This window comes from Apus apus, chromosome 4 (genome assembly GCF_020740795.1).
Source record: "Apus apus isolate bApuApu2 chromosome 4, bApuApu2.pri.cur, whole genome shotgun sequence".
Lineage (NCBI taxonomy): Eukaryota > Metazoa > Chordata > Aves > Apodiformes > Apodidae > Apus > Apus apus.
Genome location: NC_067285.1, coordinates 46,824,543 through 46,839,927, shown reverse-complemented (window position 1 = coordinate 46,839,927; position 15,385 = coordinate 46,824,543). Strand labels below are relative to the sequence as shown.

General features: G+C 36.5%; 1 protein-coding gene across 5 annotated transcripts in view; it reads left to right on the top strand.

Annotated features, from left to right (window-relative positions):
- PDE5A (phosphodiesterase 5A) overlaps positions 1–15,385 on the top strand; it is a 67,038-nt gene that overhangs the window by 28,258 nt on the left and 23,395 nt on the right. For 4 of the 5 annotated variants that reach the window (XM_051616494.1, XM_051616498.1, XM_051616497.1 and 1 more), the window contains exons 6-11: positions 649–786; positions 2,046–2,113; positions 4,224–4,332; positions 7,511–7,595; positions 11,692–11,867; positions 13,321–13,380. In XM_051616494.1, the coding sequence (XP_051472454.1) occupies positions 649–786; positions 2,046–2,113; positions 4,224–4,332; positions 7,511–7,595; positions 11,692–11,867; positions 13,321–13,380 (636 nt within the window). The remainder of the gene's footprint in view (positions 1–648; positions 787–2,045; positions 2,114–4,223; positions 4,333–7,510; positions 7,596–11,691; positions 11,868–13,320; positions 13,381–15,385) is intronic. The other variant, XM_051616495.1, reaches the window with a different exon arrangement.

Genomic DNA, 15,385 nt, shown 5'->3' with positions numbered 1-15,385 from the left:
CTAGGCAGCAATTGTTTTAAAAACTTTCTGGTAGGCCTAGGTTTCCAAGTGACTATCAATGTTTATAAATTGGTACAAATTTGGATAATCTTTTCAAATTATCTTCATGCTTCTTGTGAGGAAAAAAGGAATATAATACGAGCACATCTAAGCAGCTACGTCCTTCAGCAGCAGTGCTGAAATACAGCAGACTGTCTCTAAATGTTTTCACCAAAAGAATTCATTAGGAGCTGTGAGAATTACATCAGATAGTAACTGTGTTCAAAAGTCTTAAGAAATGTAAATATCACTGGTTTTAGAATGCACACATAAGCCATAGTAAACTATTAGGTTTTCCAAGTATAATTAACACTGTGTTGTCTGGTTTTCTCAGGTTTCATGTGATTAACTGCTAATGCCTAAACCTATTCTGTCTTTCTGACTGAAAACATCAGATAGCTAACTATGTTATTTATTTCTTCCATCAAAAATGTCAAACTGGCTCTTATTTACTGTTAACTTGCAGTCTGCGTGAGACCCAAAACTTAATTTTGGTCAGAGACATACATGTTGACTTCCTTGATTCAGGGAAAAGGAGAAGAATCAAAGACAGTGGTAATGGTAATTATTGTTTAAATTGCAATTTAAAAAAAAAGGCCTTTTCCCCAGGTACTTCTTGATCTTGCCAGCCTGATTTTTGAAGAACAGCAGTCTTTGGAAGTAATTTTGAAGAAGATAACTGCCACTATAATATCCTTCATGCAAGTGCAGAGGTGTACCATCTTCATAGTGGATGAAGATTGCACTGTGAGTACGTTTTTTGTCTGAAGTGGTTATGCCCTGGGAGCAGTGTGGGCTTCCCTCCATTCTGATTCAATAGTATTTCAAACCCATATTACGTTCAGTTGCCTTTTCATCCTCTGTCTTCTCTTTGAAGGCATCTACTCAGGTTAGGTGTTGACTTTGGAGGCTTCAGTCTTTGTATAGGCCAGACTGCCATTTTATGCATCCATTTTGCATTGCCAGTTAGTAAACTATGGCTATAAGCTCTCTTCATGGCATAAATCTTGAATGTTGAACTCTTCCATAACTCATTTTCTTGGCTACCATTGTAGGATGGAAAAAAGGAAAAGGCTGGGAGATAAACAATGTGGCCTTTGCTTCCTGTGCAGAATCAGTTTTGACAGCATTTTTTATGAATCTATGCATGAGAGGAGTACCTAAACAGAATCTTGGCCTGTCCTAAGACCCTGGCTTGCCAAAGCAAAGCACAAACTCCTTTGCAATCTGCCCACCTGTATTTCCTTCCTCTTGAAAATAGGCTGCAGAACAAGGAGCAGGATATTATTTTGCATGCCTCAGTCTTGTACTGGCATTGCTAGTTTTACCTTTGCCACTCGCTATAGATACGGGCATGCTAAGATCTGGAATTGAGGAGCATTTCCAGGTTCTGTAGCACAGAACAAACAGCACTTGTGATCACCTCTCACTCTATTTAGAAGAGTCACTCCTGCACACAAGAATACAGAACATTTACATTATTTTTACATTCACATATTCACACTGTTCTTTCAAGTTAGATAAACTCCAGCATGGAATTTGCAGTCTGTAGTTTGACTCTTTAGTACAGAGATAATCTATTTTCTCTCTGCATTTAGGTGTCTCAGCTGTTAAAAAAAGGTGTGTGAAAAGCAACACAGAGATCAGTCAATATGTTTAAAAGGTTCTGATGTCCTCGCCTGTCCAAGCAGAGCAGATCTAGAATTGGATGAATGTTAAAATAAATAAGTTCTGTGCTGACAGATAAATTTGGCACATCTACATACTGGCATTTCTTCTTAGAGTGATCAGTCCAGATTTAAGATGATAGTCAGAGTTGTATCAAAAAATATTTTTGTGGTAGGATCCTGTATGCTTGCTGCAAGGTGTGAAATGAAGTTAGTAATTTTACATGTCTTTTACAGAATAGGTTTTGATAACTGCAACAAAATTCTAATGAAAAGTACTATTCTAATTTATGACAATCTTGCACACCCATATATTAAAATATCCTCTTGGTATTCCAGGATTCATTTTCTAGTGTGTTTCACATGGAATCTGAGGAATTAGAAGATTCAGCTGAAAATATGAAGAGGTAAAACAATAAATTCAAACTTTGTTTGTTTGTTCATCCCAGGAGAATGTTGAAGAAACTATGCTTTTATTTTTTTATTTTTTTTTTTTTCATAACAGAACTTATTACCACTGGTTACCCTGTATTACTGCTATTTTTATAGAGCCCTGAGATGTACATAGATAAACTCTATTGCCTTAAGTCACACTGAGCAGAATAGGAGAGTAGGGACCTGATCTCTTCACTTTGTCATATCTAAGTAAATAGCTGTATTGCAAGGCAAAGCTAGGGAAAACTACAAAATGTGACAAGTAAAGGTCTAAGTTGGTGGGCTGCTCTAAAAGTGATCTGTAAGAAATCTGTGTATATAAATACATTTTAGAGTAGACATCCACATTAGTAGATACTAATCCTATTTATTATTGTAATACATTATTTTAATTATTATTCTTATTTCATAGATAGGGAAGCTGACTCAAAGGATAGAACCGATTAAATGAAGAATAAAGTCCTAAAGTTCTAACTTTAAGTCATCTTCGAGAAACTATTAAGAAGTTCAACTGTGGGGAAGGGAAAGAATTAGAAACAGTTGAATTAAAATACTCACATTAAATAGTTTCCGAGCTTAGTCTGGACCTCTGTATTGTCTCCATTACCTTTCTCTGTCATCAAAACCAGTTGTCAAAAGAGTAAGACACAGTTGTATATAAAATGCTCTACTATAGATACAGTGTGCAAAGAGAAAACTGAGATTTCTGTACTCCTTTGATCTTTTTTTGTAGTGAGCATTTGCTAGATTAAATTTAATTCCATGTATAAGAAAATTATGTCCAAAATGTGAGCAGCTTTTGAGCTGTATTACGATTTTATACAACATACAATCAGAAAGTACAGAGATACAACAGGCTAGTAAGATCACAGCTTGAAAGAGAAACTTCCTGTTTACTTCCTCTTCAACACTATGAGAATGGTAAAGAGAATTTACCCTTCCTGTTTGTTATCCCTTTCATAGTTACTAGTTAATGGACTCAAAATGTAATTAATGCTTGCATGGGCCATGAGTAAATAATTCCTCATAACTGAAAGGGAAAGAATCTTGGAGGCTTAATTGCATATCTGAGTCTTGTTCATGAGACAGCACAATTGTATGCCAAAGACTGTACTGTGAGTCAACCACTGGAGTTAGAACTGTGCTTGAAGGGTAGGATTTTGGGCAGTTGCAGAAATATAATGACATGGATTAAATGGGAAGTATTGTTTTACATAATAAAATTCCAGGCTTATTTTGTAATCAAGGACCCAAACCCCAAATCAGATTGGTTTTCAGAATTGTGTGGCATTGCCTTGTATAACCAAGTTTGTGAACTAATGAAAGAATAATTCCCTTCCTACAGCCATGTGAACAGCTTTACACCAGGAGGATAACTAAAGTAAAATCTAATGTCAGAGGGAAACTACAGGAACTCGATGGGAATATGTTTATTATTAGGATGTATGTCCTCTTCCAAAGCAGGCAAAGGGTCCAAAAGAATTTAAATGCCTTAACTAAAAACATCATGGCTAAAAAAAGTAGATGATTGATTCTGTAAAGATATTTTACATCCTGATTTGGAATAAGGAGTTCTATTTCAGTAACAGAATCCTCATGCAACAAATTGTGCCCTTATTTTTAGAATAATATTTAAATTAACTTAGAAGGAGAATATTCACAAATGTTACCTGCTGCACTTGAGTTAAAGAATATGTGAATTTTATCCAGTATGATTTTTCAAATGTGTCAGATTTGTAAACGGAGTTTGTTTTCAAAAAGTTCTGTTTTTTCAATATAAGCCCAGTTGTTTATTTTTTATGCTTCATCTGCATAAACTGTACTGCTTTCTTTATTTCTTAATTTTGGTGTTCAGTATTACCATTGTTGAATAGTAAAGAAATGGTGAAGCTTATAAAGCAAAGCACTCTGCAGTTCTGTGATGACAGCTGGATTAGGATACAGGAGCTGAACTCCGCTCCATTATATATCTGTTGGCAACATCCTTTCCTCATACAGGAAAGGTATTAAAATTACCTGCTTTGCAGAATGAAATTACCCATTTTCATATTAAGCACATCTTAATAATGTTGTATCCTTCAGGGACTATGATACAAACAAAATAAATTATATGTATGCTCAGTATGTCAAGAATACGATGGAGCCGCTCAACATCCCAGATGTCTGCAAAGACAGAAGATTTCCCTGGACAGTAAGTAAAATAGCTTAGATTTGAAATTTAGAAACGGAAAATCTTTTTCACTTTCTAACCTTTTTTGTTTTCCCCATATTATTTATATTAATTTTTTTGACCACAGAATTACACAAACACAAAGGGAGGTACGTTTGCTTGATAAAATTCATTATCGGTGAAGAAATGGTACAATACTCACACAGTGAGCTAGGTGGCCAGGGGAGGGATTTATCCCTAAATCCATTATTAAAGAAGCCTAACATTGATTTGTCAATAAATAGACAGTGTACTGTGGAGAGCTTGCAGTATGTTCTATGGCATACATTTATGTGAAGAACAGTTGGAGGTTTTCACAGTAATCCTAGGTAGTTTACTGTGAGTGCTGGGAAACTCTCAGTTCCTTCCAGTTTATCCTCTCCTTCCCCTTCATGTTCTGGCAGAGGTTAATGCTATGGATTTACGTTCTTGGCTGTTTGGAAAAGGAACAACTTCACTTTTCTTTGGGAGCTTCTGCTTCACACTTCATCAAGTGTGAGCTCATGATAGAGTATACTACTGACACAGATACTGGAACGTTAGGAGGGGAAGTCACTTGGCAAGACTAAGATTACAGTCAGTTTGCTTTCAAAACTGTCATTCACAAAAAGAAAAACTTGTAATTCTGTATTTTCCTGTCAATGCAGATATCAGAAAAGTGTCTGCTCTTACCGTATTTAAGCCTGTTGGCTAGAGGGCCTAGGGAGAGGGTAATAAAAGGGAGAAGAGTTACTGTGATCAGCAGGTAGCTTCTTACCAAACTCTTTGTGCTGAGATGCACGATGAAAAGGCCAGAAAAAAGTGTTCAATGTGGTTGTTCTAGTAAGTGGAAAGAAGGGGCAGGCTGATGGTGGGGAGCTATTCTGCTTCCCTTTTTCTCTGTGAAAGGTTTCATGGATGTTCTGGAGTGGGTTTCTATGAAGGATTGAGCAACACAGGAATGGAATGCTCACCACTTTGCAGTACAGGGCCCAAAGCTATCTTAACTACAGGAGTGGAAGTAAAACCAGAATTTGATGGATATACCGTTTTAGATAATAAAGAGATTACTATTTTGAAGACATTTTAAGATAAAATTAATACCTTGAGAGTCATCCATGCAACTGTTTGTCTGAAACAGGCCTTTTACTTTGTCAGTAGGGTTAGAGTTCTTTTGCATTTTTCTCTGGAATCTAGATGACTTACACATTATGTATGTAAATGAAACTCATAAAAAGAAAATAATAGTACTGCTAGGAAGAATTTTGGGTAACGTTTTTCAATATACAGTGGCTGCATCTCAACCAGTGTGTAGGAGCAGTCTTAAGGCAGGGCTGTAGGCTAAATGTTTTTAAATTGGATGAACCCTGACATGAGTGAAATCCCAAGTGTATGTAGTGCCCTAGAAACCATGCCTCTTTTCTGGAGGACATTCAATAGCATGCTTACTGATCATATGAATGTATCTTTGTGCTTTCTAAATGGTTTGGTGGCCTCAACTACATAGGTAGGGACATGAGGCAGAACAATAGCTTGGGTTTATTTGTGTAAAAGCTGCAATGTTGGCTGCAATGGGTCCAGGCTGCTCAAAAGGTCATTACGGCAGCCAAATGCTAAGCTTCAGCAGCCATATGCACATGTTCTTCCCTGTACTAACAAAGTCAGTGCAGTGGAGACAAAGACCTACAAAACTCACTAAAGGCATTTAAGCCTGTTTTTGCTTAATCTGCTTCTTATCCATTAATAGTGGGTCAGGCATTTTTATTAAGCACAGCACACTGTGGTGTTATTTTCAATCCACCCCACTTTGACTTTCAATGCATCTGAATTTTTCCATGAAACCACAGGTTCTTCTCAGGGTACCTATAAACCAATTTTCATGCAAGCTTGACTTTGTGTTTCTCAGCTGTCCTTGCTGGAGAAGTCTAGGGAGAGATGCTGATTCTTATATCCTGTGCTGATTCCACAGGTATGTCACAGTTCAGAAAACAGCAAACCCTACTCTTGAGATACTCCATATACCCTCCTGATAACAGGCTACTACTAAGTAGTAGTACTTAAGTTTCTGAAGTAATGTAAATTATCTGGTATGATGTAATCCTTTTGTGTTTTCTTTAAAAGAATCACATTTCCTCTTGCTAATACTAAGCAATATATTTGTGCATTTGCATGCAAAGAAACTGTCTACAACCTTTGTGCAGCAGCAGAGAGCAGAGCGACAATAGCAAAAAATCTCAAAATAACCTTTTGTTCTGAAATATTATCGTGTACCCATTTTTTGGTGTTTCATACAATTAGAGGTTGGACCAAATGTACTTCTCAGCAACAGCCATGTTATTCCTGGAGCAGTCAGGAGACCTATGTCCTGAAGACCTACGTTCTTTTCTCACTGGGTATTTTAAAAACATGCATTGTTTCTTTTGTTCCACCCTTTCACCCCCCAATAAATTCAGTTTCCTTCTCCTGGAGCATGAGACATGATAAAAAGCCTTTGGAAGACTACAGAATGTTGACCTACTTGGTGGTAGTTTTCCTACCTGTTGTTTGGATCATAGTTTGATCTCCCCTATGCCCCCTTTCACCGTGTTAGTGGATTAATCAAGGCATCTCAAAAGAAGGAAAAGGTTTAACAAAAATTTTAGTGCCACAAAATGCACAGTCAGCTTAAGGTCAGGTTGTTAATCTTGTTTTATGACGTCTGTTCCTTATGTTGTTGCCTTATTGCAAGGGAGAGGATATGCTAGAAAGGGGAGAGGTCAGTTCCTTTTATAGCTCATCACCTAATGAGAGTAAAAAAAAACCCATGTGATCTCTTTTTAGTTGCACTGTTTGGAACACTTGGTCTTGGTGCAAAATTGTAAATTTCATAGAACTGGTACCTTCTAATGAAATAACCTATTATAAAATTTCCACATTTTTATACAATTATACAAGTCACTGTAAACTCCTACTGAATTAGGATTATCATAATTACCTGTAGTGTTATTCACCAAAGCTTGTATCAGATACAGTGTTTATTATACGGTCCAGCCAAAAATGTGCTCTTTGAAGATGTGTTTGCTTTTTGAAGGAATATGTAAACCAATAATAGGTGTAGACCCCAGCTCTACAGCTTTTTCTCTTCAGCCACTTGAATGTTAGTCTTAAAAATTGTAACTGTATTTTTTTCTTTGTTTAACAGAATGACAGTGCAGAAAATATAAGTCAACACATAAAGAGTTTGCTGTGTACACCAATAAAAAATGGGAAAAAGAATAAAGTGATAGGTAGGTATCTTTACAAAAATATTTTTATACAGTTCATAGAAATATTTCTGTGCTCCACAGTAAAATCTCAGCAAGTTAGAATCTCACCCCATGAGAAAGGGTCCTTATTTATCGTGTTTTCAACTAATAAGTCCATTGCAATTGCATACCTAATAAGTTACCACGTATCTACAACACTCTAATGATACTTCAGCATTTTTATAGCTTCTTTGCATTGAAAAATTTTCTGTAAGTAAAATTATTTTAATTTCTTCCTGTTTTGAGAGTCAGTGACCACTCTTGTTTGAGTAGATCTTTTACAAGGCAGTGAAAGGAAGAGAAGAAGTGAATTAGTAAATGAGCTTTTCAGGCCTGAGGTGTCTGTAGTGCTGGGCTTTTAGGGCTTGAGGTGGCCTGTGGAAAGGCAAGCTGAACTGGACAGACACTGACAGTTTCCTCAAATGAGGCTCAGCTATGAAAGATTCATTCTTTAGAAGGCTGCTGTGCAATTTTGGTGCTATAAATTGCCCTTTGGAGGTGCCTGCTACTATCTGTGGGTTACACAGGGAGCCTGTCTATTGTAAGATACTAGTTAAGGTGCCTGAAGCTACCCTGTGTAAATGTATCTGTAGCATCTCCTTTGCTTTTTCTAGAACTACTTTTCTTCTATTTTAAAGAGTTGCCATAGTATTGCTGGCTTCCTGGGGTAGTATTTTGAGAAATAATTTGACATCACTTAGGTTCATATAGGTCTAGATGCTTATGGAAACTTAGAAGCCTAGTTATATCTAATTCCCTAAAAATATTTAGCTGGCTGTGGTCTGGGTCCTCAAAGATGAGTATACACCTAAGTATTTTTGAGAATCTGGTCAGGGAATAAGCTAAGTCTTTGAGTTTCAGACTCACGTTAAACAAAGAGATGGTGGTGCTTTTGGAAATTACCAGGACTTGCCTGTCCCATGAAGAGTAGAACGAGTGTCAGTAAACAATATAAAATATACTAATTCCTAGATAGCAGCATGAATCCAACTTCCTCAGCTTTACAAAATTTGGCATGTAAATGTCAAGGGTTCCAAGAGTACATTTTTAATGGCTTTCAAATAATTTTCCTTGAGAATTGTGGCAAAACTGCATAACCCAGTTTATACAGTAAACAAAATCCCTTTTCCATGAAAACAGATCTTTTATTCTAACTCCTGAAGCAGAAAGAGAAGCATCATCTTTACCTAGTGGAGTTCTCAGATTTTTTTTTGATACCAGCTTCTTTAATGAGTTCTTACATTACTTTGCTTTAAATATTCTATCAGACTCTAGAAGACCAAGATGAACTGTTGAGCTTTAATTAGAGATATTTCACAATGCTGTTACCTACTGATAAAACTGTTGCATCTGATCTCATATAGTTTTTTTCTATTGTTATTTTCTGTGGAAGTTCAAACTGAAAGTTTCAGTCAGGCCACCCATTTTAGGTGTGGTTTCAAATCTGAATAACTCTCATTGGAAAATGTTCTTCGAAGTCTTTTAAGGTTTCACAGCTTGCTTTATGTTCAGATCTTTAATAGTCAAGATGTCTTTGGGACAATAACCAGAAGTTCCTTTAGCATACTATATACTATGAAAGACTATTATTGTAAGTCTACTTTTTTTATTTTTAAGATTAGTATACCCCAAACCAGAATTTGGGAAGTGGGTTGTGCAGATGGGCATGGGGTGGAAAAAACCTGTCCACAGCAAAATCAAGCAAATCTTACTGGCAAGAAGGACAAAAAACTTTTTTTATTCTGCTGACTTGTGCATTTTTCAGGTATGTGGTGAAAGCTTTATAGAATCTTTCTGTGGTTTTATAGCTATGTGCCAGTAAAAGACTTTTTGAGTTCCTTTAGTTGTAATGTGTAGACCCCTCAATGCTTTGGGGAAGCTTGTGAAAGAAGTTAAAGAGTCTTAAGTACTACATAGTATATTTAGTGCAGTTCTCTCAGTTATTTAAGAGACATTTATGTACATGCAAATGCTGTGTTTTTTAAGTGTTAATTTGCCTTTGTGGCTTATTCACTCTGAGTCTTAGTCTTGAATTCATTACATCACAGTTGCTATGGAAATAATTATAATGTCATAAACAGTAATAAATAGAGATTGGAAGGTGATTTTCATGAGATTCTCCTGTAGAGTTTTTTAAGTCAGCTTATTTTTCCCAGGGAAACTTAATCTCGTTTTTGTTGAATCCTTATTTGTTGGGATTGTATATTTCCTCTGTCATTCAAGTATCTAGTCATGTCATTCCATTAACGTTCAAAATCCTGTTTGCAATATTCAGATGCTACACTACCTGCCACTGCAGTTCACAGCTACGGTTACATTATTCTTACTGACCTCTCTGGAGAGGACTGTGATACTAAAATAAGTTTCCCAAACAGAATGTAATTTGGAAACATAACAGTGTTACATTGTCACCAGACCTTAAAACCTCTACATGCAAGGCCAGTGTTCTTCTAAAAACACATTTATGGTGTGTGTGCTACATTCTTTTCCTCAGTTGTTCTACCTAATGTAACAGGGAAGATGCACACTTGCTCCATCAAAGATGTTTTTTCCTTTTAATTAAAAAGCTCAATGAGCTTCTGTAGTCTGTAAATATAGAGTACTAAAATGCTGGAAATACTTAATATAAAAATTAATAGCACAGACAAGATCTTACACTAGCAGCTGATTATGTTCACTGTTGGTACTGCTGTAAAATAGTATTAATTATAATTCCTTCCCTACCCATAAGTAGATAGCAAAGCCAGCCTTCCTGACCTCACAGTGGTGAAGAGTAAGGCATTCAGATTCTGTTCATATATCCTGCACAAATTAGGAGTAGCTCTACTGATACAAGAAAACAAAAAAACTGTTAAGAGTGTTCTGGAAACACCATGCTAAATAGTTAGATTCTCTTTTACTGGGTAAATACATATCTAATATTCTACTCTTCCTGCTGCAAAATGTTCTTCATAAAATGCATAAAGTATGCAATCTAGTATGCAAAAAAAAAGTATAGAAAATGAAGATTTTTTCATTTAGTAATTTTTTTTTTCAGAATATATAATTTGCTACTGTTATTTTACTGGAATAAAGCATTTGCAGCTTTTATAGTAAATGCTAGCTTTTATGCTTGAAACTGTTAGTAATCACACTCATGAGAGTGAGAGAACATTTGGACTCACTTAAGACAGTAATCACCCCCAAAGCAGTTTTTTGCCAAAGACAATATATACTTACAATTCAGCTGCTTTAATTAATATTCTGATTTCCTAGCAGAGACTGCCATCCAATAGGTAAAACTAAAGTGAGGAATATGTGTGAATTTCCCTCTGCTTACAATGTCAGGGATTTGAGCTGTATGGCAGAAGTTACTTGTCAGAGCTTTCAATGGCATATGCACAGAAAAGTCCAGAAATTCTGGAAAATTATAAATTGATGCAACTATCAGTAATTCTGAATTTAAGAAGCTAAGTAAAGTTAGATGCTTTTCAATGAGTTCATTAGTTGTAACAGGCTGTAATTCAATCACGTCCTTATAGAATCAGTGAGTATACCTAAGCTTTGAGCCTCAACTTGGGTATCTCTGTTTAGTTTCATTTATTTTAAAAAATTTCCAGTACTGACTCAAATAAAGAAGTAAAAACTCCGTGTATCACTGTTCTGACTTTCATAAATGTTCTTTTGGCATGCTTACAAAAATTTAATTAGCCTCCAAAGAACAAATTGTCCTTAGGGACTAAATCAATCTAGAATACTACTAATAATAAAGTTAAGATGAAAATTACCCTAGAATTTCATAAGATCATCCAGTCTGTAAAGGCCTACGTTTTTGTTTTACAAATTCTAATAAATACTTTTAAGTATACTAAGTAATATATAACATTTTAGCATTTATTCTATATTACTGTGAAATGACTTGAAAAAACTTCAGGGAAAATCCTACAATATTCCTTTGTGTCACTTCTGTGTATATTGGTGGTTTATACTGTAGGCTAAACTGTCCTAGATCTAATTTTTTCCTTGATGGTCCATGCAATAGATGATAGGTTGGCAGTTCTCTGTTATTACTTCTTTTATCTTCTGTACCCTGGCATAGGGGTTTGCCAGCTTGTGAATAAGATGGAAGAAAACTCGAGCAAAATCAAGGCTTTCAACAGAAATGATGAGCAGTTCCTGGAAGCATTTGTCATCTTTTGTGGCTTGGGGATCCAGAATACCCAGATGTATGAAGCTGTAGAAAGAGCCATGGCCAAACAGATGGTGACATTGGAGGTGAGCTCAAAATCTGAGTGGTCCTTAATTAGTTCAAAACAGTTCCTCATTTTCTCCAGACCCTGTCTGTTCTACATCTAAGTGCAGCTTCTCACATGGATACTGAATAGAAACTGTTCTCCCTCAGTAGAACAGCATTTAGCCTGTGGAGTTGCACAGGAATTTTTCTGCTTGTTTCCATATCTGCCAGCAGACTATTTTATTTCATATTGTATTTAAACTTTGCTCATGAGATTTAGTGGTGAGCTGAATGCATCTTTTCCTCTGCATGAGGCTGCACATTGGCAACATAGCGGGTTTGTTCTGTTGTGTAGGAAGAGGAAATGGTTCGGGGGATTAGGAGCTTCCTTTTCTTGTCTGAGGTTTTCTGTGATGATTTTGGCTCAGTCCTTCAGACAAACTGGTTTGTGGAATAACAGCAGAATTACTGTAGGTTTTCAGCAATTTCCTCAGACTCCATCAAACCATATCAAGATGAACGTCACCTAGTGTCAGCCTTTGAATTGGTTACTGTTAATTTTAATAGCTAAAGAGGGCTTTAGTCTGGTAAGTTGAATTACTCAGAGGTGATAACTTGAAGCTGAAAGTGAGAAATGTATAGACTTTGGATCTCCTAACACTCATTATGTAAACAGAATGTTTGCAGAAATCCTAAAATGGGGTTTATGTACCCTGTAGCCTCTAAGAGAAGCATTATAACTCTCAAACAAACCTGTATTAAGTCATGTTAAATTAGAAGTGGTAAAATTATTATCAAAATCATCTCAGTGCTTTAAAAAAAAAAAGAGCTGTTTGTTTATATGGCTTTTTTAGCAATTCTCTCTCCTACTATAGCACTTTATATAGATAATATAGGAAGTCCAGACATATTACAGGTTAGTATATAAGATGGCTTCTTTATAAAAAAGCCAGTCTCTGGTTGCTAAAAAAACTCCCTAACATTTTCATGTCCTGTGTTCTCAACAGCTAAAAATTATGAGCTTATTTTGTTGATTTAAAAGAAACATACTGTCTTTCAGACGTTTTTGCCAAGTTTTAGTTAGGGCAAAACTTTCTTTTATGTCTGAATAAACTCCTGAAAGGATTATTATGGCAACAATGTCAAGCTCATAATTATAGCTGTTTCACGTATTATTTGTCTTTGAAAGTGGGGCATGAAAACTTTCCAAAGAGAAAAATCAGAGTTCTTTGGTCTTTTATAGAAACGATTTAGGTTTTCTTGGCCTAATTATCTCAAGAAGAATCTGTGCTGTGAAAGGGTTTGTGAAAGCTGCAGATATCTCCTCATAAGCTCCCTTAAAACGATCATGGGCCCTGCATGGGCACTAGATTTCATCAGCAAATGCAATGCGATGCAGTGAAGATGCAAGCTGAAAACTCTGCTTTAGGAAAAACACCTTTTTATCACATTGCTCTTCTGTTTGTACTAAGGGCTGCTTTTCTCTTTCTGTAGGTTCTCTCATACCACGCTTCTGCTGCTGAGGAGGAAACGAGGGAGCTGCAGGTAACAGCGGTAATTGAATTTTTTACTATTATTTTAGATATGTTGCATTAATAGAATAACAAAAGGCAGTCCTTTACACAGATATGATCCCTAAATGTGTAGAAGCACATCTTCCAGAAACAAAAGTTATAGTGAAGCTTAAACCGACTGGTTCCTGAGTTGAATCGATACCTCACGAGAGGGAAATACTACAATGCCTACAATGAGAAATACAGGTTGGCCAGAAAGCTGTCTTTGATACATTTAATGCATGCCAAGTATAGGTGCAGCTTTATGGCCTTACACAGAAATTCTGTGTTTAATTGTTAATGCAATATATTTTTTTTTTTTAATGGTTACTTTTCTGTGCAGTGTTGTATTCTGCTTACGTTTAATTCTGTTTAGAAACCACTGCCTCAGGAATAACTTCAGCTATGATTTCAAGTGCAGTTCAAACCACACCCTGTGCTTAGTCTGTCCTGTTCTCTCTGTTGGAGCAGACATTCTGGGGAAATAGCATCACCTCTGCTGTATGGAAAAACAAATAGGAGGGATGGAGAGGAAAGTAGACAGAAGGGAGCACAAGGTGGGTAGTATGGGACTCACCTGGACAAGCAGGGTGACACAGAACAAGGCGTAAGACTAAGGACAGTTCTAGAATCATGTCACAAATTTTGAACCTCAGTCATTGATAAAGAGGCCCTGATCACCAACATGCAACACATCTCCTGTGGTTTCTCTTCAGGTCTTGCATGCAATCTTTGTGGTTACATCTTTCCTGCTACAGAAAACAGAACCACACTAAACCTAGCACTGAACCAGTGTCCACCTCTTACTGCTTAACTGTCCATGTGCTTCCTACCAGTCTTGACTCATGTCAACCACCACTTTCTAAGGTGATCCAGAGCACACAGCACAGGCCATCTCCAGTAAGCAATGTGGATGAGTGCACCAGATTTGGCTTCCTCTAGCCTACAGTCTTGCAGCACTATTCAAGCAGGTTCTGCACCCTCAAAACTTCCCTTATGGCATATAGACTTTCTAATTGTGTTGCCTTCTATGAAAGTAGTTCTCTTCTGTTTTTTTCCAGTTTGTTTTTTTTTGGTAAATTGCAATTACTTAATTTCTTCATGGTTTTCACTCTTCTTTCTTCTCAAGCACAGAAAGCAGTTAGATTTCAACATTAAATTTTTGGTGTGTGTCACACACACAAAAACATTGATTCTTGTTTGTTTTTTTTCTCAGTTACTGACTGTGAAGTAATTTGAGATCTTCACATGCCAAGCATTATGGAAGTAATATTACTATTATGGTAGAAGTTTCTTTAAATACTTCTTGCTTTCTGGAGTCTCTGTGTTGAAAGATTTTACTACCTAGTACCATGTATTCATCCTACAGTCTGCTCCTCACCTAATTTAGCATATGATCTATATTTTTGCATCTGGTTCTGCAAGTGCCTTCATTACGTCTTCAACTGCCACTCAGTCGCTGACTTCCAAACAACCCAAGCTTCTGTACATCTTTACTTCATTGTTGGCTCACCTCATGGATGTCCATGATAGTCATATGGTCAAAGCTGAGTCAAAACATTACAAATCCAAAGGAAAGGTTACTGAATTGAGAAATTACTTGCTTTTTATGTGTTTAAGAATAAAACCACAGCCAGTGTTTGGTCTTAAGTCTTGCACACAGTTCTTGGTGACATCAGGAGAGGCTTATTCCGTACATAGGTTGAGCCTGGCCCTCAGTCACATGCATGTGCGTATAAAGCATGTAATAGATTAGGTGTCCCTGCCCATGCAGTGGGGTTGGAACTAGATTATCTTTAAGGCCCCTTCCAACCCAAGCCATTCTCTGGTTCTGTGATTCTATGATTGCAGACCCTTACCCTAAAAATCAACAAGCCACATTCTGCACTGCAGTCTTTTACTTGAATCTATTAAAACCTTATTTCTAAAAAAAGGAAAAGAGACAAGTCTTGCTCTTTAAATACTGGTTGTTAGTATTGACCCTTTGAGATACAGGATCATTGCTG